Source organism: Ursus maritimus, unplaced genomic scaffold, assembly GCF_017311325.1.
Source record: "Ursus maritimus isolate PB19 unplaced genomic scaffold, ASM1731132v1 scaffold_7, whole genome shotgun sequence".
NCBI classification, from domain to species: Eukaryota; Metazoa; Chordata; class Mammalia; order Carnivora; family Ursidae; genus Ursus; species Ursus maritimus.
In genome coordinates, this window is record NW_024426885.1 from 58,507,425 (window position 1) to 58,532,559 (window position 25,135).

At 35.7% G+C, this 25,135-nt stretch overlaps 2 protein-coding genes across 2 annotated transcripts in view; both read left to right on the forward strand.

Moving 5' to 3' along the window:
• CTNNA3 (catenin alpha 3) overlaps window positions 1-17,674 on the forward strand; it is a 1,592,500-nt gene extending 1,574,826 nt beyond the window's left edge. Inside the window, exons 17-18 of the mRNA XM_008695933.2 lie at window positions 7,447-7,552; window positions 17,493-17,674. Of these exons, the coding sequence (XP_008694155.2) occupies window positions 7,447-7,552; window positions 17,493-17,663 (277 nt within the window). The 3' untranslated portion in view covers window positions 17,664-17,674. The remainder of the gene's footprint in view (window positions 1-7,446; window positions 7,553-17,492) is intronic.
• A 2,832-nt stretch (window positions 17,675-20,506) lies between these two features.
• LOC121101182 (UPF0488 protein C8orf33 homolog) lies at window positions 20,507-22,119 on the forward strand. The gene is made up of 2 exons (XM_040623784.1): window positions 20,507-20,574; window positions 20,958-22,119. Exons 1-2 carry the CDS (start codon window positions 20,507-20,509, stop codon window positions 21,583-21,585), a joined length of 696 nt encoding a protein of 231 aa, XP_040479718.1. The 3' UTR covers window positions 21,586-22,119.
• Window positions 22,120-25,135: the final 3,016 nt, after the last annotated feature.

Below are 25,135 nucleotides of genomic sequence, written 5' to 3' on the forward strand. Positions count from 1 at the left end.
AATCCTGGACTCCTACCACTAGACTACATCTCTCTCTGAATCGAAAGTCAAAAGTCCAGTTGGGAGGGGCGCCTGGGTGGCACAGTGGTTAAGCGTCTGCCTTCGGCTCAGGGCGTGGTCCCGGCATTATGGGATCGAGCCCCACATCAGGCTCCTCTGCTGGGAGCCTGCTTCTTCCTCTCCCACTCCCCCTGCTTGTGTTCCCTCTCTCACTGGCTGTCTCTCTCTCTCTCTGTCAAATAAATAAAAATAAAAGTCTTAAAAAAAAAAAAAGTCCATTTGGGAGAGAAAAACAAAACTTTCTTTCTTTCTTTCTTTCTTTCTTTCTTTCTTTCTTTCTTTCTTTCTTTCTTTCTTTCTTTCTTTCTCCTTAGATGTATCTACTTTCAGTCCCAAATAGGATGAGAGAGAGTGAGAGAGAGAGAGAGAGAGAAATGTCAAGTTGCTAATAAAAGAAATTTAATCAAAGGAGAGGTTATTTATTTCATAACTTTTGGGACTGGTCAGATAGACAGAATATGATACTTTAATAGAACCCCGCTCAGAAAAATGCCTAGAAATCTCTTGTTCTTGTGTACTTCCTTACAATGTATGAAACATTCCACTGAATCAGAGCTGTCCATCAGATTTCAGTGCTTCGAGATGAGTACTGACAGAAAACCTATGATGATACTTCCACCTGCATGATCTCTTTTTAACTGGCTCTGAAGGTAGTAATGATTTTTTTTTTGAAGGTAGTAATGACTTAAACTCCTTGCTTTTAAATTTAGACCAACCAATATTCATATACCTTGGAGGAAAGTTAAGGAACTTTGAGCTTTTAAGCTTCTGTTTCCTTATTTATAGGGCAAAGATAATAGATTCTTGGAACAGGTAATAGATTCTAGGAACATGTAGGCAGCATAACTTATGGTATGCACAATTACAGGAGTATCCATGTTATGATGGCTACTCTTAAATTTGTGGAGTGATGCACAACATTGGGTGTGAGAATTGAATGAGAAAATTGAGCATTTTAATTGTTTCTGGAACATAGTAAGCACACAAAAACGTCTATTATTTATGTATGCTTTCGGTATAAAATTATACAAAAAGTAGTGAAGTCTTCACACTTAGGAAGAACGGGAGAAGGTTATCTATCTGTGTTACTAAAAACAAAAATGAAAACATCTGGTTAGCTGGCATCTTCTTTGCCTACAAGTTAAAAACACACTTTGCTAAGGAGATGCTTCATTTTAATTCTACTTCTGCTTCTTCCAGGTATTTAGTGTTTGGGGTCCTTAAGGCTAGTTCATGAAATCCTTCTCTAAATGTTTTAGTCTGTTTAAGATTTGATACAATGCTAGCAAGTAGAGGGTAAATTAGGGAATTTGAGGGCCGAAGAACACAGAAAAGATTTATGTTGGCCAATTGAACATAATTTAAAAAATTAAAAAAATAAAAACACTAAAAAAAGTTTATGCCTCATATATACATATATATCAAGCCAAATATATATATATTTTTCCAGAAAACCAATTTTTAGGTTTAAAGAATGGTAGTCCTACTTCCTATACGCACACCCCATACACACACACACACACACACACCCCAATTACAACAGCAATAATTATATCAATAATAGCTAAAAGTGTTTTCCCACATTGATCCCCAAAAATATCTCTAAAATAAGCCCTATCCTTGTTTCATAAACAAATACAAGATTGAATATGAAAGATTATCATCACCATGCACACGGTAAAACTTAGATAATTTTTAACTTTAATAATAGACTATCTACAATGTGATCATTTCAAAGGCAGAGTATATGTCTCATAATTTCAGCTGTATTGGTGAAGAACCTTGGTTCTTTCCCAATTTTTCTCAAGTACTTGGTGACATCCAAAATACCCTTCACAGGAACACAGAATTTAGTTGCTAAAAACAAAATATGGGATTTTTAGCATCCCTAGGAATATGTACAGAGGAAATGCTGTAAAACCCTGTTTTCTTTTGTTCCTGTACCCAAATAGAATATATATCCCAGCCTTTTTTTGCAGCTACATGAGTCTATATTTCTGGATTCTGGAATATGGGTCTGAATGATGTATTCCAATTCTTATCCTGATCCTCAAAATCTCCTATGAGATTCTGATTTATTTCTCATGTCAGATGTGTGGAGGCAGCAGATAGAGTATAGTGCCGTGAAGCCTTAGCAAACAGGTTATCTTGCAGCTGGAAGACTGGTTCTTCATGGCTGTGTGTTGTATCACCCACCACCTCATAATCCACCTTGACTGTGATGGGGATAGGAATACATTTTATTGGGTTAAGCCACTAAGATATTTTGATGTTATGGCAGTTAGACTACTCTGAAGAATATGGAACAAGAGGAGCAGAAATGAAACAAAAATATGATTACAGTTCTCAGACAATCTTTTCCTTCTTTCATGGGGCAACACCTTTTTCTGACTTGAATCCCAAAGGTTCCTTAGGATACTAATTGCTCAGGATGATCGTTAGCGGATTATTCACTTGCTGATTTTCCAAGGACTTAGTCCTCAAAATTTGAGAATAACACTTTACAAGAGAAAGGAACATCCGGAGGGAGAGAGTTGCCTAATTAAAATTTCGTGTTTGAATAGTAGAAGAACAGGGTGTCCTTGCTTGAGTCTGGTACCTCTCTTTATCTCATCGTTTTTGGTTGCTTTCATGATAATTACTTTTTTTTCTTTGTATCTAATTTCAGAATTACAAGTAAGAGAGTTCTGATTGTACTCTTGTGGAGCTAAATCTCTTATCTTGGGAGGTTTATACTACCAAAAAGATGTCACTAAATGTAAATCAACTCCTTATAAGGAATTAAAGAACAACCTTGAACAACAACAATGACTATGAACACACAGTGTATGAGTGTATATATTTTATAACCTTATGAAAGGATATTATAAACAAGGTTATACAGAGTTATATTGTCATCAGGTATAAGAAAGAACTTAACTGAATCAAATCTGTTCATATTGTTTGATTGTGAAATAAAAAAGGCAAGCAGAAATTTTTTATAAAATACCATTATTCATAAAGGGATGAAGAAAAGAAAAAAAAGTAACATTTGCCGAGCGTCTAATATGTGCCAGATATTGTGGAAAAGACATAATTTCATGAATCCTTACCATGTGGCAAGTATCACAATCAATTTAACGAAGAGAAAATAAGTTCAGACCAACTGTTATTTACCCAAGGCTACGTAGCTAATAAGTAGCAGAACTGGGATGCAGACAAAATGTATTTACTGAGTTCCTGTTCATTTCACTCTACTCAATAGAGTTGCAATAGTAACATCAAATTTGAGTGTTAGAATTAAATAAAATAACTCTGTCTAAAGCTAAGATTCTTAGATGAAAGTTCTTTGTCTTGTAATATAAATAAACATCCAAATGCAATCTCCTCTCTAGCACGGCTTATGTAATGGCTGAGTTTGAGTTTGGTGTTAAGAATCCAAGGAAAGCGGGAGAGGGAGGAAGGGTGCTGAGATGAGTAATAGAGAAAAGTAATAGTATCTCAGGAAAGAAACCCCAGGACTATAAGGTACTTTAAATGTCTATGTAATGTAGCACATTTTTATTTGGTTGGGACGAGGAGGTAGATTTAGGTTGTGTTTCTTGAGGCTATCGTGCATGAGGAAATCTCTGTTGGTGAACCTCTTAACCACCTAGCACCTAAATCTGACCCTCGTCTTTGCTCTCTATTGCATTCATGGCAACTGGCATCAATGTCTAAGGAGATCTTTTTAATATTTTTTCCTATATGTATTTTATTATATGTTATTGAGGTATAATTGACATATAACATTATATTAGTTTCAGGTGTCAAAAATGATTCCATATTTGTATAGTGAAATTATCATCACAATAAGTCTAGTTAACAATTAAAATTAATATTTTAATTTTATCTTACTGTGTTTTATTGGAAGAGGTATAAAATAGTTATTAAAGGCAGATTCTGTGGCCAGATTGCCTGAGGTCAAATTCCATCTCTAATAATTACTACCTGTGTAACTTAATAAAAGATCCTCACCTGTGAGATAATAATAATAATAATAATTCTAAATTCATAGTGTTATTATAATGATCAAATGAGTTTGTGTATGGAATGATTTCTAGCATATAGAAAATGCTAAATGTGTTGGCTACTATTATGGAACAAAATATGTAATATCATTGTATTCACCTACTAAATGAACCACAACATCATGGGACTTATTCTATATAAATATCAAAGGAGAAGAGGATTAAAGGGATGGTTTTTGGTCTTGAAAAGGAGCAAAATATTACGTTGTCAAAAATTTAGGGGCTACAAAGTACAAAATATATAACAAAGTTTTTTTGTTTTGTTTTTAATCAGTGGCAGAAAACATCAAATCATTTCATACATATTCTCTGTCTCTGAAAAGACAAGTCTATAAAACTGATACTTTCTCTTCTTAAACCAGATCCCTACTTAATTGAGTTGTTACTGATCAGCTGTATCATCTCATTGTTCGTGCTAATCAAAAGTGAAAGAAGGGAGGGGTGGATGCCAGAAGTAGGGGTGAGGCTGGGAATGGGTGTCAAGGTTGGGGCAGCATCACAAATGTCTGAAAGGTTTATGTCGCACCAATAAATTAAGTTTCAAAGGTCTCCCTTTCACTTGCCTAAAAAACTTTTCCGTGGGATCAACAGTGCTCGGCTATTGCAACCTTTGCCATTATACCTTCTAACCCATAGTTCAATGATTAGTTGGCAGACTCCCTACTCCGGAGCTAGATCTGCTCTCCTTTTGGAGGAAATAAATTATTATTGCAACCACTATTTATCAAAGGTTTCTGGCCTCCAGTTTCTTTAAAATATCTCTGAAGTTTATCCCATCCTCCTCTGGGTATCTTTCTCTGTCGGATCCAAACTCCATGATTTAAGACACAATTTGCTGACAGGGGATCCTGAGAACCCATTATGAAAATGAAGGCAGCAAACAACTTCTGAATGCGTTTCCCAATTTAAAAAGCCTTCATTACATAGCACATTTCAGGCTGGAATGTTAAAAATTTATCATAGTTTCAGTAATTGCAGCTCTCTCTGGAAGCTTGGCATGATATGGAATCATTTGTAAAATGTGTATTTTGTTTGGCACTCAGTAGGAAGCTTGCCAGGCAATACATTTAATTAGGAACATGAGGAAGAGAATAATTGTGGTCTGTCATAACGGATTACTTTTAAGTTCTACATGTGTTTAAGATATTGGTCTCATAGCAACGTATGAATTTAAAGCTAGAGGTAATTTCCCTTTCATCAGTCTAGGGTTTTTATATGGGGAAATATATTATTTCGAAGGCGAAGTGTGCATTAGCTGCATTCCTTAGATGTAACTTTTTGTCCATTGTTTAAGCTACAAGAGTGTTCCCTGCTCTCCCTAGAAACAACCTTAGGCCATTGTTTAAGACCTGGAAAATTGATACATTGCCTTTCAAGTGTAGACAGCTTTATTTAAGTTTAACTTTCTCTAGAGATGCATGGAAATAATGAAACACATTATCTTTCCTGAACATAACCATGTCCATAACTTCTAGTTCTGCCTGATGCATTAAGTAAATTTGATAAGAGCGACTCAAACGTTGTCATAATTAATGCCAATTTTTTAAAAAATTACAAAGCAACCTGTGTCAGTAGATTCAAAGAGAAGTACGGTGATAAGCATATACTGAGGCCAGATTTTCATTGTGTTAAGCGCGCAGTTCCATTTTTTTCAGGAAAATTTGCTTGTAATGAATTTGAGAGGCATCACGAGAAAAATGCAACAAAAGGGCAATTTTGGCATACAGTAAACAAGCGCTTTGGTATTCAGGTTTCTAAGCATAGAATACTCTCATCATTTACCTTTGCATGAATCCTCGCTGTCTTTCCTTACTACCCAGGGATGGTCTCCTTAGTGAAGAGCGATTTTCCTCTATCAATAAATCTTATTTAGATTTCACATGAGGGCGTCTACTCTCAAGACCCGTCCAAGAGACAGAGAGTGTTTCACTCCCTTCTCTTCTAACTCCACTGTACTTTGGCCTCTCAGAATCTTCCTTTTCTCACACTGACCAGCTTAATCTTCCCTGGTGTCTCCCTCACTCTCTCTGCTCCCTTTGAAGCATCACAACACTTACTTTTGTGAGTGATTCCTTCCGGGTCCCATTTTGTGCTAGTGACAAGGAACAGAAACCAAATTAGAACAGTCAGCATGTTGACAGACAGAAAAGGGTAAGTAATTGGACATAGGGAAAGGAGTGCTTGGGGTGTATGGAGGTTCCAGTCCTTCAGGTAATCAGTTATTTTTGAGGAAAAGAGAAGATAGAAAAAATATCTCCTCATGTGATCTCACTCCAAAAGTGTATGAAGTGCACTTCTTTCTTCTTACCTACTTTGCAAAACCCATAAATGAACCCAACTTTTATTCCATGGCATTTGGAACCAAAATTATTTTAAAGTAACAACCACAACAATAACAACTTGTATTATTGAATACTTATTTTCTTTAAAGCCATGTTCTGAACACTTTTTAGGCATTAGCTCATGTAATCCTTAGAATGACCCCATGTGGTATGTGCTCCTATTACCACCAAGGAAACTGGGCACAGGGTGGCTGTTTATCTTGCTCAGTTTATACAAAACAGTGAGAAGTAGTGGTCTGTTTTTGGAAACAAGTCCAAGATAGTGTGACTCCAGATTCACACTCAGTGTTACTACAATTAATTGTGGAGAAGATACAATGTGGCAAAAACAATATGCAATTAGCTGAAAGACTGTTGAAGAAAGGATTACAGGTGTGCCTGGGTGGCTCAGTCGCTTTCGCTTCCGCCTTCAGGTCAGGTCATGATCTCAGGGTCCTAGGATTGAGACCTGTGTCAGGCTCCCTGCTCAGCGGACAGTCTGCTTCTCCCTTTCTCTCTCCCTCTGCCTCTACCCCTACTTGTGCTTTTTTTTCTCTCTCTCTCAAATAAGTAAAATCTTAAAAAAAAAAAAAAATTAGAAAGAGAAAGATTAAAAAGTAGACCTGGTGATGAAAAAGAAAGGGAAATATATGTATGTATATGTATGTAAATATACATATACATATATACATACATATACATATATAATGTTTCTTCTTAGAATTAGGAAAATACCTTTGCTTTGAGATATCTACTATTAAAAATACCGGGAAATGAGGATCAAATGGACTCCATCTTCTTGGAAATATTTCCTGAATCTCAACACAATGGGACTTCTTTTGTTTTTCATTTTTCATTTAATATTGGTGTCTAATTGGTGCCTCTCCAAAACTGAAGTATGTAAAGCGAATGGCCAGTACTGTGGGGTGCAGATCTCGTGTGTGTGTCTGCGTATGCGTGTGCATTTGTATCTTAGCATAAGCCACTTCAACTGACATGTATTCTTTTACTTTAAGGGGCAAAGGACCGCTAAAGCATACAACTGACGTGATCTATGCAGCTAAAATGATATCAGAATCAGGATCAAGGATGGATGTCCTTGCTCGACAGATTGCTAACCAGGTGAGTTCTCTACAAATGGACATGATGAAAATCTGTGCTAATTGCCCTCTGCCATCCAATGCTGATTGTAAAACAAAGTTGGATTTGTATGTTATTGGATTGCTTTTTCCTAAATTATTATTTAAAAATCTTATGGCATAATTTATACACAAGTAGTGGGCGATTCATTCTAAGGAAGCTCAATTATTTCTTAGGGCATTATTATTATTATTATTATTATTATTATTATTTAGTGCTTTATTATTCCTTAGATTTTTGAGCTTCAAAGATATATTAAAATTATTTAAAATACCAACTTTTTGAGTTTCAAATATACTCAAATTACTTTCATGGGCTCTAAGACTCAATGTTAGTATTTTATTTTCTTAATACCTTAGATTTCTTATTTTTGCTCTTCAGAAATCAATATCTTCCAAAATTCTATTATGTTAGGTTTTTAGTGTTAGCATTATATTCTGGCATTCTATGTAAAATTCTAAGACAAATAATAATAATAGGATACTTAAGTGAAGATATAAAATGTGGAAAGCATATATTCTTTATGGAGACAAATACTACAGTTTCTAAGCACTTGGCTTCCTTCCTTTTTTTTTCTTTGTTTTATTTTTTTAACATTTTTAATTGAAGTATGGTTGACATCCAATATTATATTCATTTCAGGTGTACAACAGAGTGATTCAACAATTATATACATTACAAAATCCTTGCACTATAAGTATAGTTGCCATCTGTCACCATACAAGGTTATTACAGTATTATTGACTATATTCCCTATGCTGTAATTCTCATCCCTGTGACTTATTTATTTTATAACTGGAAGTTTGTACCTCTTAGCTCCCTCCCCCCCTTCCCTGTGGCAACCAACAGTTTGTACTCTTTTTTGTTTTGTTTCTTAATATTAAATTATTTTAAAATTTTATTTTATTTTTTATCTTTTAATTGAAGTATAATTAAGATACAGGATTATATCAGTTTCAGGTGTACAATAAAATTGTTCAACAATTCTATACATTACTCATATTTTTCAAATTTCTCCCATGTCTCTTAAAATTTTCTGAGCAGCAGCTACATTATTAATTACCTTTCGCCCAAATTTAATTGAAAAATCTGTCAATTTCTTTAGTTAATGGATTGAAAAATTCACTTAATGTTTCAAACTGAGATATAGTATTGTAGGTTTTATATTATTCACCTTCATAATATATATTTATTTCCCTTTGGGGAAAAAAAAGCACTTTTCTTTTTGACTTTGCAACTATTCCACATTATTTCTTGCTTATATACTTTGAGGGAAACTTTATTGGGCTGCTTCTTATTACGTACTCTTTTTATTCTCTGTTTTTTGAAATATGATCAACTTTAAAGTGTATTATTAGATATTTCTAGATATAGGGGAAAAGAAACAAGGATACTAACAAACATTTTTAAACACTTCTTGAATATACATATGTGTATTCTTAGTATCTTGCTACTTTAAGCATTATAAGCATTTTATTAATCTTTTTAGTATTTAGTATTTCCAGTTAAAGACAAACTCTATCCTAATATAATGAATAAATATATGAATAAATGATTGAAACACAAATCCACCCATGGTTTTCTGTATTTTAGAATTTTATTGCATTTACTTTTATGAGAGACAGCAAATAATAATAGAGTAAGTGAAACCATACCGCATTAGGCAGATTTATGTGTACTGATAACTTTTTAAATATTTAATGCATCCTGTCAGTGTGCTTCTGTTTCTTTTACAATGCACAGTTTTCAAAGTTCAAAAAATTGTGTCACTTGGAAGTTTTTTTTTCTTATATTGACCTTTTTTAATGGCATCAGATTCACCTTGCTACAGGTACTTTTATAATGTAGCTTTATTACATTATACTGTTGTTTTTAGCTTGATCCAAATCACATGGAAGAAAGTAAAAGTATTGTCTTGCTTCCATATAGCTTTTACATCTTAAAAGAAGATTAAAGAAACAGTCACTGAATAATGAAAACTTACAGATGACCCTCTTTGGCTTTTTCCACTTCATATAGGAGAGTAGTTTCAAATGAATTACTTTTGTTCTGAATAGATAGGGTTCTGGAGAATCAAAAATGAGAATTATGAAACTGACTCTTATTATAAAGATCATCTGGGGAGATTATCTATGACTGTGCTTCTGATATTGTTTGATAGATTAACAAAAAGAATTTAGACAGCAAATAATATCTAAAATTTATTGTGGGATACAAATGAATAATATAAGCAAGGCAAGTTTCAGGGTCGATGTGTATTATGGAAATTATCTGCTGGAACATTGGCTGTTTCCTATTTTGAACAACCTAATTAGTTCAAAAAAAATTTTTACCAATTTTTATGATTCTTTCTCGTCTATTTACTACTAGAGTGTCAGAAGATCAAACATCAATCAATTTTCAATTCCACCCAACATGGACTTATGATATCTATATCTATATATAATGTTAAATGAATTTAGTTTCATTCTCTAACATTTCAGAGTTCATATGCAGAGAGAATGAAATGAAATTATATTAATTGAGGCTTCTAATTCTATCTACTTGGACTTTCTTTTTCCTTTTTTTTTTCTTTCTTTTTTTTTTTCCATCCTTCTTCCCTGTCTTGCGTCCTCGAACATATGTTTATTGTGTATAATCAAATACAATTTACTACTCTGGCTTTACCCCATCTAGCTGCTTTAACATCCAGAACTCTAATATGATCTCACTTTCCCGATCAGCCAACATCTTTTGGGCTTTAGAAGTATCTTGACATGTTGCGGTAGGTCATATATGCCATTCAAGACGTATTGCTTAAGTTCTGTAGAACTCTGGTACAAAGTCTGTCTCTATTAGGCAGTATATTCCTAAAGGACAGGATGTTGTTAGCTATCACAATTCTTAAACATTTTACCCATGAATAAAGAGAATGACAAGTTGGAGGAGTACTCTTCTTACAAATCACAAATTTCAGCCTCTTAGTACACATCTCTTTCTGTTCCTCAACTCTACACTGTAATTCATTATATTAAGCAGATACTCTAAATTAGTTGAATTGAATAACACCTCACAAGGTAGGAAGAATAGATCTCAATTAATTAGAGAAGCTGTATATCCCAAATAGGAAAGAGATGAATGGGAACCGAAATAAAATGAATATCTGCTAAAGTGTTTTGCACAAGAAGAGGACAATACTAGACTTTCTTACTCCTTCACTGTAATTTTGGCAAAGCAAAGATATCCACAGTATCTGCTGGGTACTCCCACCTAATCATAACTGAACACAATTAAAATAAAATTTTGGTGTTAAATATAATGAAAGCCAATGATAACTCGAGATAGGATGGCATTTAGAAAAACAAGATAAAGGATCACAAGCCAAATGGTACACAAGGCATTTAACTATGAACACAATACTGACAAATGTAATTTATACTGATATTTAACAGAATGTTGTCAGTGGCTATCCTCATTTGAATTGTTTCCCTGCTGATGTTATGAGAGTCAAAATGTACTCTAATAAAAGTATGCAAAAGAGAAACCTCTGAAGCATTTATTATATCATTCTAACATGTCCCTTAAGAATATAATTTCTAGATGCATCTGGTGACATTTGTATTTTGATGCTTTTATCTACCTGAAATTTATTTTGAGCAAAGATATAGATACTTAGATTTGTTCTTCAGATTAATAAACTTTATAAAAATAAATGCATAGCAGTTTTTCAGGAATTAAATAGGAATAGATAGATACTAAAGTATATTATCTGTTTGTATGTTTTTTTGAAGTATAATTGGCACACAATGTTATATTATTTTCAGATGTACAACTGGTGATTTGACAACTCTATTTGTTATGCTGTGCTCACTACAAGTATAGCTCCCATCTGTCACCATACAATGCTATTACAATACCATTCACTATATTCCCTATGCTCTGCCTTTGTTTCCCTTTTATTCCATCACTGGAAGCTAGTATCTCCCACTCCCTTTCACTCATTTTGCCCATCCCCCACCTCCCTTCCCTCTGGCAGCCCTCAGTTTGATCTCTGTGTTTATGGGACAATTTCTACTTTTGTTTGTTTGGTTGGTTGGTTGGTTTTTTCGATTCCACATATAAGGGCAATCATATGGTATTTGTCTTTCTCTGTCTGACTTATTTCACTTAGCGTAATACCCTTTAGGTCTATCTATGTTGTTGCAAATGCCAAGCGCTCATTCTTTTTTATGGCTGAGTAATAGAAACCTCAGTTTGCTAAAGAGCAGCAGTGATTGGGCATAGCAAAGAGGAAGAAATGTCCCAAGTGTGCTGAGATTTAAGGGGTAGAATCATCCCAAATTAGTGACTGACTAAATTTAACAGATGAGAGAGAGAAAAAACATTCCTCATTGAGATGGTTAATAGAGGTGGGGGGAATAGGCTTTATAGTAGGCAAAGTGGGTTATGAGATAGTTGAAGAATATGTGTGTTGAGTTTGATATGATGAGACAAATAATGGACTGGGCAAATCCACATGTATCTTCTGAAAACAGGGCTGGAAAGATTTAGTTATTTGTATTTTGTGATAGTTGGCAGCCGTAACAGTGTGTACTATTGTCCAAGAAGAGGGTGAGAATCAGAAGATGCCCAAAAACAAAAACTGAGAAGGTCAATGAGGCAGCATTGAAAAATTTTTAGAATTCATGGTAATGAACAGGAAGAGAGATGGAATTATAAGGTAGAGGGAGGGTTTTTGTTCTGAGGGACATCATGTTGAAAGATTAAAGAATAGAAAAAGGAGACATGAAAGCTGCAGAAAAAGTTGGGATCGGTGGTAATCTATGATCCCAAGGAAGATGAAATGAGACAGTCTCTGAGCTGGAGGAGAAGTGGAGAAATGAACCTTGAGGGAAAGGAAAGGTCACCGACTCAAGCCCTTTGCTATCACTGATTGCTTGAAATTTCTGTTCTAGAAATTCACAATGACACCTAATACTTTTTATTAACAAACTTTGCCAGCATAGCAGAATTTAAACTGCTGTGTATAATTGCAAAGTCATTTTAAATGTGTCTTAAATAAAGTTTATACTCCGCTATGGACAAAAAAAATTGCAAAGCTTATGGAATGAAGATCTTTAAAAATATTCACATTGCTAATTCACTCTTAAAATTCAGACTGAAAGGTAATAAATGTTTTTTTTACTTTTGCTCTCATTATGAAATAATGTATTCTGTGTTGTACCAAGCATCTTGATAGAAGAGTGAAGGCTGGTTTAATGTGAGAAAACCACCTAGGCTGACATGTCATCTGCTTTCCTGTAGTGAGTGTCTGGTGGTTTAAAAACTTAAAAAAAAAAAAATCTGTACATTAAAACGCTAACCAGATGTCCTGGTCAACATCTCTATCTTAATAAACTGGGAAATAATAACCAATGTGTGTTACAATATTCTACCACTTGATTTGGCTAAAAGTCCCTAGCAATGTTCTTTTAAAAGTTTTTCTTTTTTTTTTTTTAGGATTTATTTATTTATTTATGGAACATAAGAAATAGGAAGATCGGTAGGAGAAGGAAGGGAAGAATGAAGGGGGGTAAACAGAAGGGGGAATGAACCATGAGAGACTGTGGACTCTGGGAAACAAACTGAGGGCTTCAGACAGGAGGGGGGTGGGGGATTGGGATAGGCCGGTGATGGGTATTAAGGAGGGCACATATTGCATGGTGCACTGGGTGTTATACGCAAGTAATGAATCATGGAACATTGCATCAAAAACTGGGGATGTACTGTATGGTGACTAATATAACAAAATAAAAATTACAAAAAAAAAGATTTATTTATTTATTTATTTGAGAGAGAGAGAGAGTGTAGGAGAGCAAGAGGAGGGGCAGAGGCAGAAGGAGAGACTCTCAAGCCGACTCACCACTGAGCACAGCTACACAGGGCTTGATCCCAGGACCCTGAGATCATGACCTAAGCCAAAAATTAAGAGTTGGACGCTTAACCCACTGAGCCACCCAGGCACCCCAAAAGTTATTTTTATGCAAATTTTATTGGGGAAAAAAGTCAAGGGCATGAATGTTCTAAAATTTAGGGTCCAAACTTTTTCTGTCACCCTTTTATAAAAATATAAAACGTATGGGGCACCTGGGTGGCTGAGTCGTTAAGCGTCTGCCTTCGGCTCAGGGCGTGATCCCTGGATCCTGGGACCAAGCCCCGCATCAGGCTTCTCCGCTGGGAGCCTACTTCTTCCTCTCTCACTCCCCTCCTTGTGTTCCCTCTCTCGCTGGCTGTCTCTCTCTCTGTCAAAGAAATAAATAAAATCTTTAAAAAAATATATATATATATAAAAGGTTGGGAGAACATATTTGATTTTGCAAGGGGGGCTTCACAAATAATAGAAGAGGATTCTTAAAGTGGTAATGATTCATTCTCCTGAATCTATTAGGCAGCCAAAATCGACTCAGAACGGCTTTCTAAATGTCAATAGGCAAGAAGGCTTTAATAAATTTTATAGTGTGGAATTTACCAATTAGCATGTTTTCTACTTCACCTATAAAACTGACTATGGTCTTTAGGTGTAACAAAGAATTCTCATCAATTCTGAAAATAAAGGGTGAATCTGGGCCAAAGAACTTTTAATTTCAAAAGTTGAATTTCAAATTTTATACTTATTTGACTTATTGTTTCCTTAACAGAATTGGATAATTTTAGTATGGCATTGAAGAATCTCCTGAGAGAAACTATATGTTTTTCTTAACCTTGGGTAATTGCCACTTTGGTTATTGGTGAAGAATCTAATTATTAGGGGTGCCTGGGTGGCTCAGTTGGTTAAGTTTCCGACTCTTGATTTTGGCTCAGTTTGTGATCTCAGGGTGGTGGGATTGAGCTCTGCCTCAGGCTCTGTGCTCAGCAGGGAGTCTGCTTGAGGTTCTCTCTCCCTCTCCCTCTGCCCCCTCCCTCCCCTGCCCCCACCAGCTCACACGCTCACTCTCTGTCTCTCTCTTGAATAAATAAATAAATCTTTAAGAACCTAATTATTACTTTACAAGTTCAATTTTACCATAAATGTGTAGTGCTGGTATTTAAGGAACAAATCCACACTATTCCTACTTAAAATTTACAAATAAGAGTGTCAATTTATTGTTTATTATATAAAACTGGCAGGAAGACTGATTTTGTTCCTAGACTGTGAAGGTAGGGATGTGTAGCCAGATCCTTTGAGTTTGAACACCAGCTCTACCATTTATTAATTGGATGAGTCAGTTAACTTCTCTGTTGTTTCAGTTTCTTCCTTTGCTAAATAATGGTAGGACCTACCTCCTGGACTTGGTGATTAGTAAAAGAGTTAATATAGGTAATGCAGCTAGAAGAGTATATGACAGATAAAACACTATCTGTGTCAGGGATTATCATTGAGTCCATCCATAGAACAAAGAATAGCTATGACCATTACTCAGCAAGGACAAAGAAAATGGCATTTTGAATAAATATTCTATAGAAGACATCATTGTACAGTGAATGAAACAGAGAAAAGTAAATTCAAATCTCTAGACAAATCATATACTTTATCTAGACTCAGTTTGCAAATGTGTAAAATAACAATATAAACCCAAGTAAAATGGCATGGTAGAATACTAATTTAGAATTATTCACACAAAGGACATGCACAGTGCCTGGCCCATAGGAAGTACTTAGTAACGATCAACTTCCTGTCATGACAAAACAATGAGATGCCTTACGTTTCATCATTATAAGTAATTCTAAATAACTAGTTTTCGGTCTTTGAAAAAATCTAAGTACTCTACTTCAGAACAGTGCTGGAGACAGTGTTCCCATGAAGTCTCTGTTCCCATGAATTCTCTATTCCCATGAATTCTCTATTTCCATGAAACTCCGCGGCTCACGGTATTCTGTGATTTCGAAAAACACTCATCAAATTCTCTTAAGGTAGTGATTTAAAATAAAATAGATTTAAAAGCAAATAGATATGGGTTCAGAATCTGGCTCTAACATACGCTCTTCAATCCTGAAGAAATTATTATGCTTTCAAAATTTCTGTTTCTCATCTATAAATTAGGGGAAATCCTTTCCTTTTTTCCTCTTCCTCCTTCTTCCTCTCTTCCTCTGTTTCTTTCTCTTTCTCTTTCTTTTCTTCCTTCTCCTTCTTCCTAGTTACAGTTTAATCCTCTTGAGATTTGGGGGATTACCCTTACTTCCTTGTTTAAAATTTGAGAAACATCCTCAATGTCAAGGCCTCACTATCTTCTTGGCTGATTGTCTGTCTGACTGGTTACATGTACCTGTCTATTCATTTATACATCCAGGCTCTGATAGTATTTCTGCAGAATTAATTTCTTTGCTACCTTTTCTGATTAACTTTGACTCAGGGGTAGTATGTTCTCATCTTGTCTACACATTCTATAGCTATGTAGACTAGTCTATTTAGCAAACATGAGAGAGAATAAGATTCTCAGGAATTTTCCAATAACACTCCAATTTATGAATTACTAGGTAACAGAAGAAAGAAATAGAATGTTTTTTGGTCTTTCATCATGCTTTCCTTTTTTTTTTTTTTTTTTAGATTTATTTGTTGATTTTAGTGGGGGAGGGGCAGAGGGAGAGGGAGAATCTTCAGTAGACTTCCTGCTGAACAAGGAGCTGGACATGGGGCTCAGTCTCAGCACCCCGAGATCATGACCTGAGCTGAAATCAGGAGTTCAGATGTTTAACCAGCTGAGCCACCCAGGCGCCCCAGTCTGTCACTGCCTTCTCGATTTACATTTAGAATTAAAGCTTTTTTGACAACAACATTTTTATAATTATGGAAATTATATGTATCTATTTTAAGAAATGTAAAATAGGAAGAAAATGAAAATTACTGATTGTATCATGCTTCTTTCGTATATTTCCCAGTATGTTGTAAACACAAACACAACCACATATTGTTTAGCAATTTGATTAAGATAGCATGAAAGTTTCAAATACTGTTTTTTCCACTTTCTAAAACTATTTTCCCACCTCCTTTGAACATATTTTCTTGAGACTAATATCACATTATCTAGATATGCATTCTAACTTAATCTTTCCACTATTTTTGGACATTTAAGTTATTTTCAAATATTGCTATTATAAATAATGCTGTAATTAATATCTTTGCATATAAATTATTGTCCATATTTTCACATCCTTATGAAAATATATTTAAAGTGCAAGTAAGTTATCAGGGATTAAAAAAAAACTCTATTACAATTGCATAGAAGAAAAACACAGTTAACCCTAACCACAGATACTTACCGTGTTATGTTGAAGCTCAGAGCTGTTCTCCAAGAAGTTCCTTGCAGATGACATTATAGTGTAGGAGACTATTTTTGGTAAAGAAGTTTACTACATCTCTAAAACATGTATGTTGTTATTTCTCGTCTCCATGTAGATCCATGGCTGTTATCTAAGGTGCAAATGATTTATTTTGTCTGTAATAGCTAAGGATGTGTAATGCTGAAAGTAATAGAAGATAATGTATGATTTGTTGCTGATGTTTTTTTATGCCCAGATAAATAAGAAAGAGCAGACAATGCAGATCTATGAGTCCCAAGAAATACTCTAATAGCAACTCTAAGTGAAGGAAATAATGGCATTTAAAATATTTATTTAGATTTACCTAAAAATGCAATCTGAAGATTTCTAACCTTTTCATAAATTAAAGGCAATTATTTTATATACCCTTTCATGTCTGAAAATTCCTTTACTATTTCTATCATCTATACTGAAGTAATTAAGGTTGAAACATGAATAAACTCTTTGAATTGTGGAGGCAGGCATATCAGAATCTATGTGGGCTTGGGCCGAGAAATGGGGCTTCGTGACAATAAAGTTGCTCCCTTTTAAGGTACCTCCAATGTTAGTGTTAAAGCACTCTGATCTACTTATTAGTTATTTTGCTATTTTCACTTTTATCTTTTAGTGTCCAGATCCATCATGCAAACAAGATTTGTTGGCCTATCTGGAACAGATTAAATTTTACTCTCACCAACTGAAAATCTGTAGTCAAGTTAAAGCTGAGATCCAGAACCTGGGAGGAGAGCTCATCATGTCTGCTGTGAGTACTGCCCACCATTTATATCATCACATGTAGAAGATGCTTGAAACAAAGCAGTGACACCCCTCTTCACCTCACCAAATCTTTTAGGTCCATGTAGGTTAGAATAAACTCAACTGGAGTGTATTAAATTGCATGAAATTAAATTAGCAAGGAATCGAGCTAAAGAAATGCTATGTCAGTAAAACTTGTCTTTATTTATGCCACAGATTTTAGAATGAATCAGGATTTGCAAGCCACTTGGATAAGAAATATAGATATTAATTTAGAGCATGGTTTTCTGACTTCAGAAGGGGGACATGTGGAACTCTGAATTGAATCCTATAATTTTTATAAAATAAATGCATATGGATTTGCAAATCAATGAAAAAAATGCCTTTATTACTAGTAATTGATATTCATTTTCCCATTATCCTTTTCTATAACATAGAAATTCAGGCCTTGAAAAGTGTTATTTCTATATGTAATTGTAGAAGTGGAGTATGATAGAACATAGATGGTCTGGAAAAACTTTCATAAATCCTTTGGTGACCCTGAGTTTCAAACCACTATAAAATGATCATGATAGAAATAATGTCTAGCTTTTCTACTCATCTTTTAATAACAGTAGATCATTCCTCTAGAGCGGGTATAGTAATAAAATAATATTTGATATCTATATTGGATTCAGTTATCAGTGACTTTGAGAAGGACATGGACCAAGATTATAAATTTAAGTTAAAGTGAAACATCATGAACATTCTAGGAACTTATATTCATGAGGACAAATGATAACAGCATACTTATAAATTTGTAATTTCTAGGACTTCTATAGCCTGACATTGGACTTTCCGTCAGTGAACTAACATGCTTTAAAAGAACGTGATTGCAAAAACAAAAGCAGAAGGTTACTTACCATCAAGAGTAGAAGGCCAGGACCTAATTCTATTGACAGTCTAGCTCTTGTCTGTATTTTATTTTGTTTGATCCTCACAATAGCATGCCAGAGAGATTGTTTATTTGCTTATTTTATTTTCATTAATATTGGAAAAAAATGACATTCAAAGAAGTTGAAAAATTCCCCAATGTCATAATGGTAAATTTCAGAACTGGGGTTTACCTTCAGAGGCTTATGTCTTTGCTATTCACGTGGACAAACTTGAATCTATGATGAAACTGAAGAGCACTGGTCGAAAGTAAATAATGTGGAAATGATGTGTAATAAGTATTAGAGATAAAAGATATTTTGCTTCCTTGACATTAAAATTCTGCAAAAACATGAAACACAAACCAACACAAACTGTGCAATATTGGTGCCCTGGCACTTTAAAAAAAATGCATTTTATGTAGTCACGAGCTTTATACACAGAAATCTGCGTGGGTGTATGAATACATACATGCATATAAATGGGTATATGCACACAGCCTGTGTATACATTTATACACACTTTGAAATAGTGTATCCTGACTTTGAATTATTAGAATTCAGTCTTCATTTTCTCATTTAACATTATACTACTTTAAAATATGTAAAAGATTATTTATTTGTAGACCTAAGTCTGTCTTCTGTTTACATTTGTCTATTTCACACAGTCACACATTCACTATCATTCATAAAGCTTAAATCCATATGAATTTTATTTTCCCATTATTTACTACTTTTGCAAGTTGTTGAAGCTAAACTTTCACAAAAAATATTATGTTTAAATATGTTACTGTTAATTGTTCTTCCAAAATATAATTTCCTCCAGATGTACAAATTTGTATTTCCTGTTTGGTATGATGATTCAAATTCATGAATTTACCCATATTTTCAGATAGATTAGGCACAAGTTTATAAGCCATGATTTACAATTTAAAAGCTGAGTCATTATATAAAATAAGGAATAGCACTGCAAATCCAAAACTATTTTGTCATCATTTTCCCCACAATTTCCCTTTAGAAAAGATAAATCTGAATAAAGGGAACATTTCATGCCCCCTTTTATATACCTTACAGCCATCTGCTTGCAGGTAGATCCTGAAAAGCTTTTTAAATACATTCATTTACATGTGCCAAAGAACTCTTGCTTTAATCTCTCAGTGACCCTGAGTCCTTGTCTTCTCATCTTTCCTTTTTAAATTGAGAAGAAGCTCTAATCTAAGTCATCCGTTTTCTCTGAGGTCTTTTGAAAAGTAACAAGCCTGATTCTAAAGCGGGGCAACTCATTAAAAATTGCAGAAATGTGTTATTCAAAACTATAGATTATCCAAAGCTCACTAAGTAAAGTTTGCATTTCAAAATCGGGTTCATGAAACATTACTTGTGGAAAATATATTTGATTAAAAAGAAGTAGGGAGAGTGCTTTCTGTGTCTGGGGTGTTAGGGTTTAGGAAAAGATGAATTCATAGCATAAAAGAATTTGAAGATCATTCTCATAACAGAGCATTTAATTAAAATTACTTTCTAGTCATTCTTATGTCTGTCTGCGAGCTCTTGTTCTGAAGTAACATGTTTTATTTAGAAGGAAGCTGAAGTGTAGTTAGCCCAAAACCGCAACTGTTTTGAGCATCGCTGGGTCATGTGTTACAGAGCATCTGGGGATGCAAAGATGAATACAGGATGTCTCCTTTGAGATGATCGAGTACGTGTAAAATTAATACATAAAATATATGCAAATATTCACAAATGACTCTAAAACAATGTAATCACCTGTGTCGTAGTGGTATGCACAAAAGCATAGTAAGAGGTAAGGGGGTAATTAACTGCACTGATGTGGCAGGTGGGCAGGAGAAAGCTCCATGACTGATCTGACTCTAATTTAGGCCTCGATTAATAAGTAAAAAACAAATGTATACTCATGACGAAGGAGAGGAAAAGGATTCAAGGAAGATGGCACAACTGAAATAAAGCAATAGAAATGGGGAAAGAGAAGGAATTTCAAGGAAATAGCAAGCAGTCAGATGTGATTGGAAATAATTGTCCTTGGTACTGTTGGTGTACTGTTGGATTGGGGGAGGGAGAAGAGAAGGGAAGAGAAGCTGCCAAGAAATAGGGGCTGTTTAGAAAGGGTCATTTGTGGGGCACCTGGGTGGCACAGCGGTTAAGCGTCTGCCTTCGGCTCAGCGCGTGATCCCGGCGTGATGGGATCGAGCCCCACATCAGGCTCCTCCGCTATGAGCCTGCTTCTTCCTCTCCCACTCCCCCTGCTTGTGTTCCCTCTCTCGCTGGCTGTCTCTATCTCTGTTGTATAAATAAATAAAATCTTTAAAAAAAAAGGGGGGGGGTTAAAACAAAAAAAAAAGAAAGGGTCATTTGTAACACTTTAACTTTACCCTGTAGGCGACTGAGAGTAATTGAAAATTTTTAAGTTCAAGATGGACACAAGCAGATCTAGGTATTTGGAAATTAACTCTTTTTGAGAGAATAGTCCAAGAGAATAAAACCAATGCAGCCCCCAAGAAGCAAAAGAAGAAAACCCGGAGCAGGGCCTCTGTGCCCAAAGGAGGCAGGGAGGCCTCCGAACAACGAAAAATAGTCCAAGAGAATAAAACCAATGCAGCCCCCAAGAAGCAAAAGAAGAAAACCCGGAGCAGGGCCTCTGTGCCCAAAGGAGGCAGGGAGGCCTCCGAACAACGGGCCTTGGAGGGTGCACCCCTAAGCGCGGAGGCTCAGGTGGCCCAGGTGGCCCCGGGGAACTGGCGTGGTGCGCGCGGAATAGCTGGACCTGGGCTTCGAGATGCGGAGACCCAGCCCGAAACAGAAAGTGCAGGCAATCCCAACCCTGCGCCGAGAAAGAACCCATGGCCCAGGGGGAAGAGGCAGCTGATGCGCTCCTTGGTTGCGGACTGCAGGAATCAGAGGGAAGCCGAGCCGGCGCAAAGCCTGTGGGTTCTCAGAACTGCAGCCTGCATAGCGCAGGGGCAGCCTGTGCAGGAGGCCACCAGAAAGAGCCGAAAGGCCTGCAGGCCGAGCCAAGGCCACCCTGGACACTTCTGATGAAGAGTTTAGGTTCCATTTCTTTTAGCCTCTCCATCCTGAAGCAGTTCCCCTCCCTGGGTAGTGTGGGGGTTTGTTTTGAGTGCAGGGTCTTTCCAGGAATGCTCTGTGGGACAGATGTGGGGTTGGTCCGCGCGTGGCTGGTCAGGAAATCTGGTACCATGGCTTCTGGGCAGATGTGTGACCAGCGTTTTGGTCACTCTCAAACCACATTTATAGGTTTCCAGATGAACTGTCCTTCCGGCCAGAAGAAGGAGGTCCATTTAGAAAAGCCTATGATTAGCTGAAGTGAGTGTTCAGCATGTGGTAGAAAGAATGCTTTACTTTAGGATGAGATTAAGCAGCTGTTGGTAATAAGAATTATTGGGGAAGCTAGCTAACTGCACGCTGGTGCTCACCTGCAAGAGGATGTCCTGTCAAATGGCGTAGTGCTTTATGCCATGTCGTTGCACTAATAAAACTAATTCCTGAAAAAGAAAGGAAAGAAAGAAAGAAAGAAAGAAAGAAAGAAAGAAAGAAAGAAAGAAAGAAAGAAAGAAAGAGAGAGAAAAAGAAAAAGAAGGAAGAAAGACTCTCTTGGATTAAGGCAATTTTGGTGAGAATGGAGAGGAGTGGATCCCTGCAAGCAAAACTCTGAAGTAGAAGTTGATTAGAGTCAATCTATTGAAGGATAAGAGTGAAGAAGAAGGAAGAATTAAGACTTACCTCCAAGTTTTTGAGGTTTGGTAGCTTACTTAGTCAAAACCGGAATCACTAACCAAAAGATATATAGATATATATATATATATATATATGGAAGATCAGATTAGGAAGATAAGGCACCTCATTTGGGTTTTACTTGTTGAATTTAAGTGACTAAGTGGCATTCAAAGAAGAGTTCCAGGATTCTGGAACTCAGGAGAGAGGAATGAAAGAGAAATAGATGGAACCAATCCAGTAAAAGTATGTTGAATAAGAAAAAAAAAAAAGTAGCTGAGACAGAGATACAGGATCAGTTTCCCTTCCTCCCTTCCTTCCTCCCTCCCTCCTTCCCTCTCTCNNNCTTTCCCTCTTTCTTTCCCTTTCTTTCTTTCTTTTTTCTTACACCCAATGATTCTAATGTGTTTCTGTCAAATACAGAGACTTGACTGTGACAGTTTAAACAAACTGGGAGTTTACTTTCTCCATAAAAACAGTCTGAGAACGGGCAATCCAGAACTGTTATGGAAGCTTTGCAAAGTTATCAGGGAAGCAGGCACTTTAGTCTTCCTGCTTTATTCTTCTTGGCTTCTGGCTTTCATTTGTATCAAGGTCAAAATATGGCTATTCTAGCTCTAGCTGTGGCTTTTATATTCCAGACAGTAAGAATGAAGAGGAGCAGAGGCGAACATTCCTTACATTTTTAAGTCCCCTTCAGATGCTTTCACCTACGTATCATTGGCCGGAATTTAATCATCTGGCTATATGTAACTGCAAGAGATGCTGCAAATATATAATTTGTCTATTTGTATGTGTTTTAATCTGGACACATTGATTTCCCCTAATTAAATCAGAGTTTTGGTTCTTTGTAAAGAGAGAATGGATATTGGGTGGCAACTATCAATTTCTATGATATCCTTCTACATTTACAAAAATCATAGCAGTACTCACATTCATTATAATTATCTGCTTTTTGATATATATTCTCCTCTAGACTATAAGATCCTTGAATAATGTTGAATGATTGAAGATATAGTAGCCAAGATTATAAATAATGCAGAAAATTCAGGTTGACTGAACCTTACTATGTATATTGGATTTTGCACTGATAGTGGCTTTATATCTTTTCCAAAGCAGTATTGGTAACATGGTAAACGCAAAAATTAGGTCATAGTGGGCCAAATACTGAATATGCAGTGACAGAAAAAAAAAAAAAAAGCAAAGAATAAATTTTCCAGTAGTTTGTAGTTGAAAGGAAGGGGAGAGAGTGAGAGAGAGATCTGGGGGGAGGAAGGGAAGGAGGGTGGGAGGGAGGGAGAGAGACTTGAGGGGCAGATGGAATTGCTGGAAGCACCTTCTTCCTACTCGCTCTCTCCTACCCCCCTTCTTCTTTCCTCCTCCTCCTCCTCCTCTTCTTCTTCTTCTTCTTCTTCTTCTTCTTCTTCTTCTTCTTCTTCTTCTTCTTTTCTTCCTCTTCCTCTTCCTCTTCTTCTTCTGGCTGACATTTTTATTTATGTACTTTTAAAAAATGGAAGTAATTGAGCAAATGTTTAGTTAAAGAGTAAGAAGAAGCCAGAAAGAACGGATCTATAAAAAATTAAGACCATGATAGGTAGAATAAAATCTTAAGCAAGGAAGAGTGAATAGAATTAGGAAAACAGGTAGAAAGACTAGATTTGGAAAGAAAGAACTCTTCTCCTGAGGGATAAAGAGTAATGCAGATATAAACACATTCAGACGCAGTGGAATGGGAAGAACTTCTTGTTGATGGATCCCATATTTTGGTAAAATGGGAGGAGTAGTTTTCTTTTAAAACTGATTTGAGTGCTCTACCCACAGTTTTATTTTAACAAAAGAAAATAGTAAAGATGTTCATATCTTTAAACACTTTTCAGTATTGCTTGGAAGAGAAAATAAATTAACCGCAGTGATTTGAGATAGTAATCAGAGATACCGTGTGCTAGACATTGTTCTGCCAGAGCTGAGCTCCAGAACACTGCCTGGATTATGGAACCTGACCCAGGTTCAGGTTCTTTCAATCACAAGAAAATGAAACCAACGTAGCCTTCAATGGCTATCCTCTCAAAGAATAGGGAGTATATAAAAATTTAATTTAATTTAAAAAATGATAGCAAATCATGACAAAACTGTATAATTAAATATGCTGTTGCAGATTAGTTTCTATAACCACCCTGATTTATTAATGTACTAATTTAGTAATACCGCAAATATATAACTCTAAGAAGATTAAAATGTACCTGGGTTACCTAAGGTCAGTCCCATAAATTTTCCATCAGTTGTTCCTCTAGTGTGCTTATGCATGTTGCCAAGTGGGGAAGCTGTTGTACTTTGTGAAAGGAGTCTCGCCATAAAGAAATACATACTTTTATATTCTAGATTATATATATTGAAAATAAAATTCAGGAGAAAAAATCAAAAATTAAAATGGTTTTAAACTCTAAAAACTACCCTTTCCCCAAATGTTATGCTTTTAGGACAACAATTTTTTATGCTACTTAAAACTGGTTAATTATGTAATGGCCACATTTTGTGTGTTTCCTTTAATGTGTTTAATTGTGCTCTCTTACCCTGAGGCAGGTGTGCCAAAGACACAATTTTAAAAATTGGATAAATAAATAAAACTAATCAGTCAGGGGGGAAAGATCAGCAAGATTGAAAGTTTGCCAAGTGACTGTAATTCAGCTGTAGCAGAAATCAAGGGGCAGTGTGAATTCAATTAGGAATGATAGAGAAAAGCAACAATACAGCTATTGACCAAAAGAGCCACCAGGGCCTACAGAACTCAGGCAATCGAGTATATACAGAATGACTTAGTAGGTTAATGTGCTTACCACGTTAAGACATTAAGGGA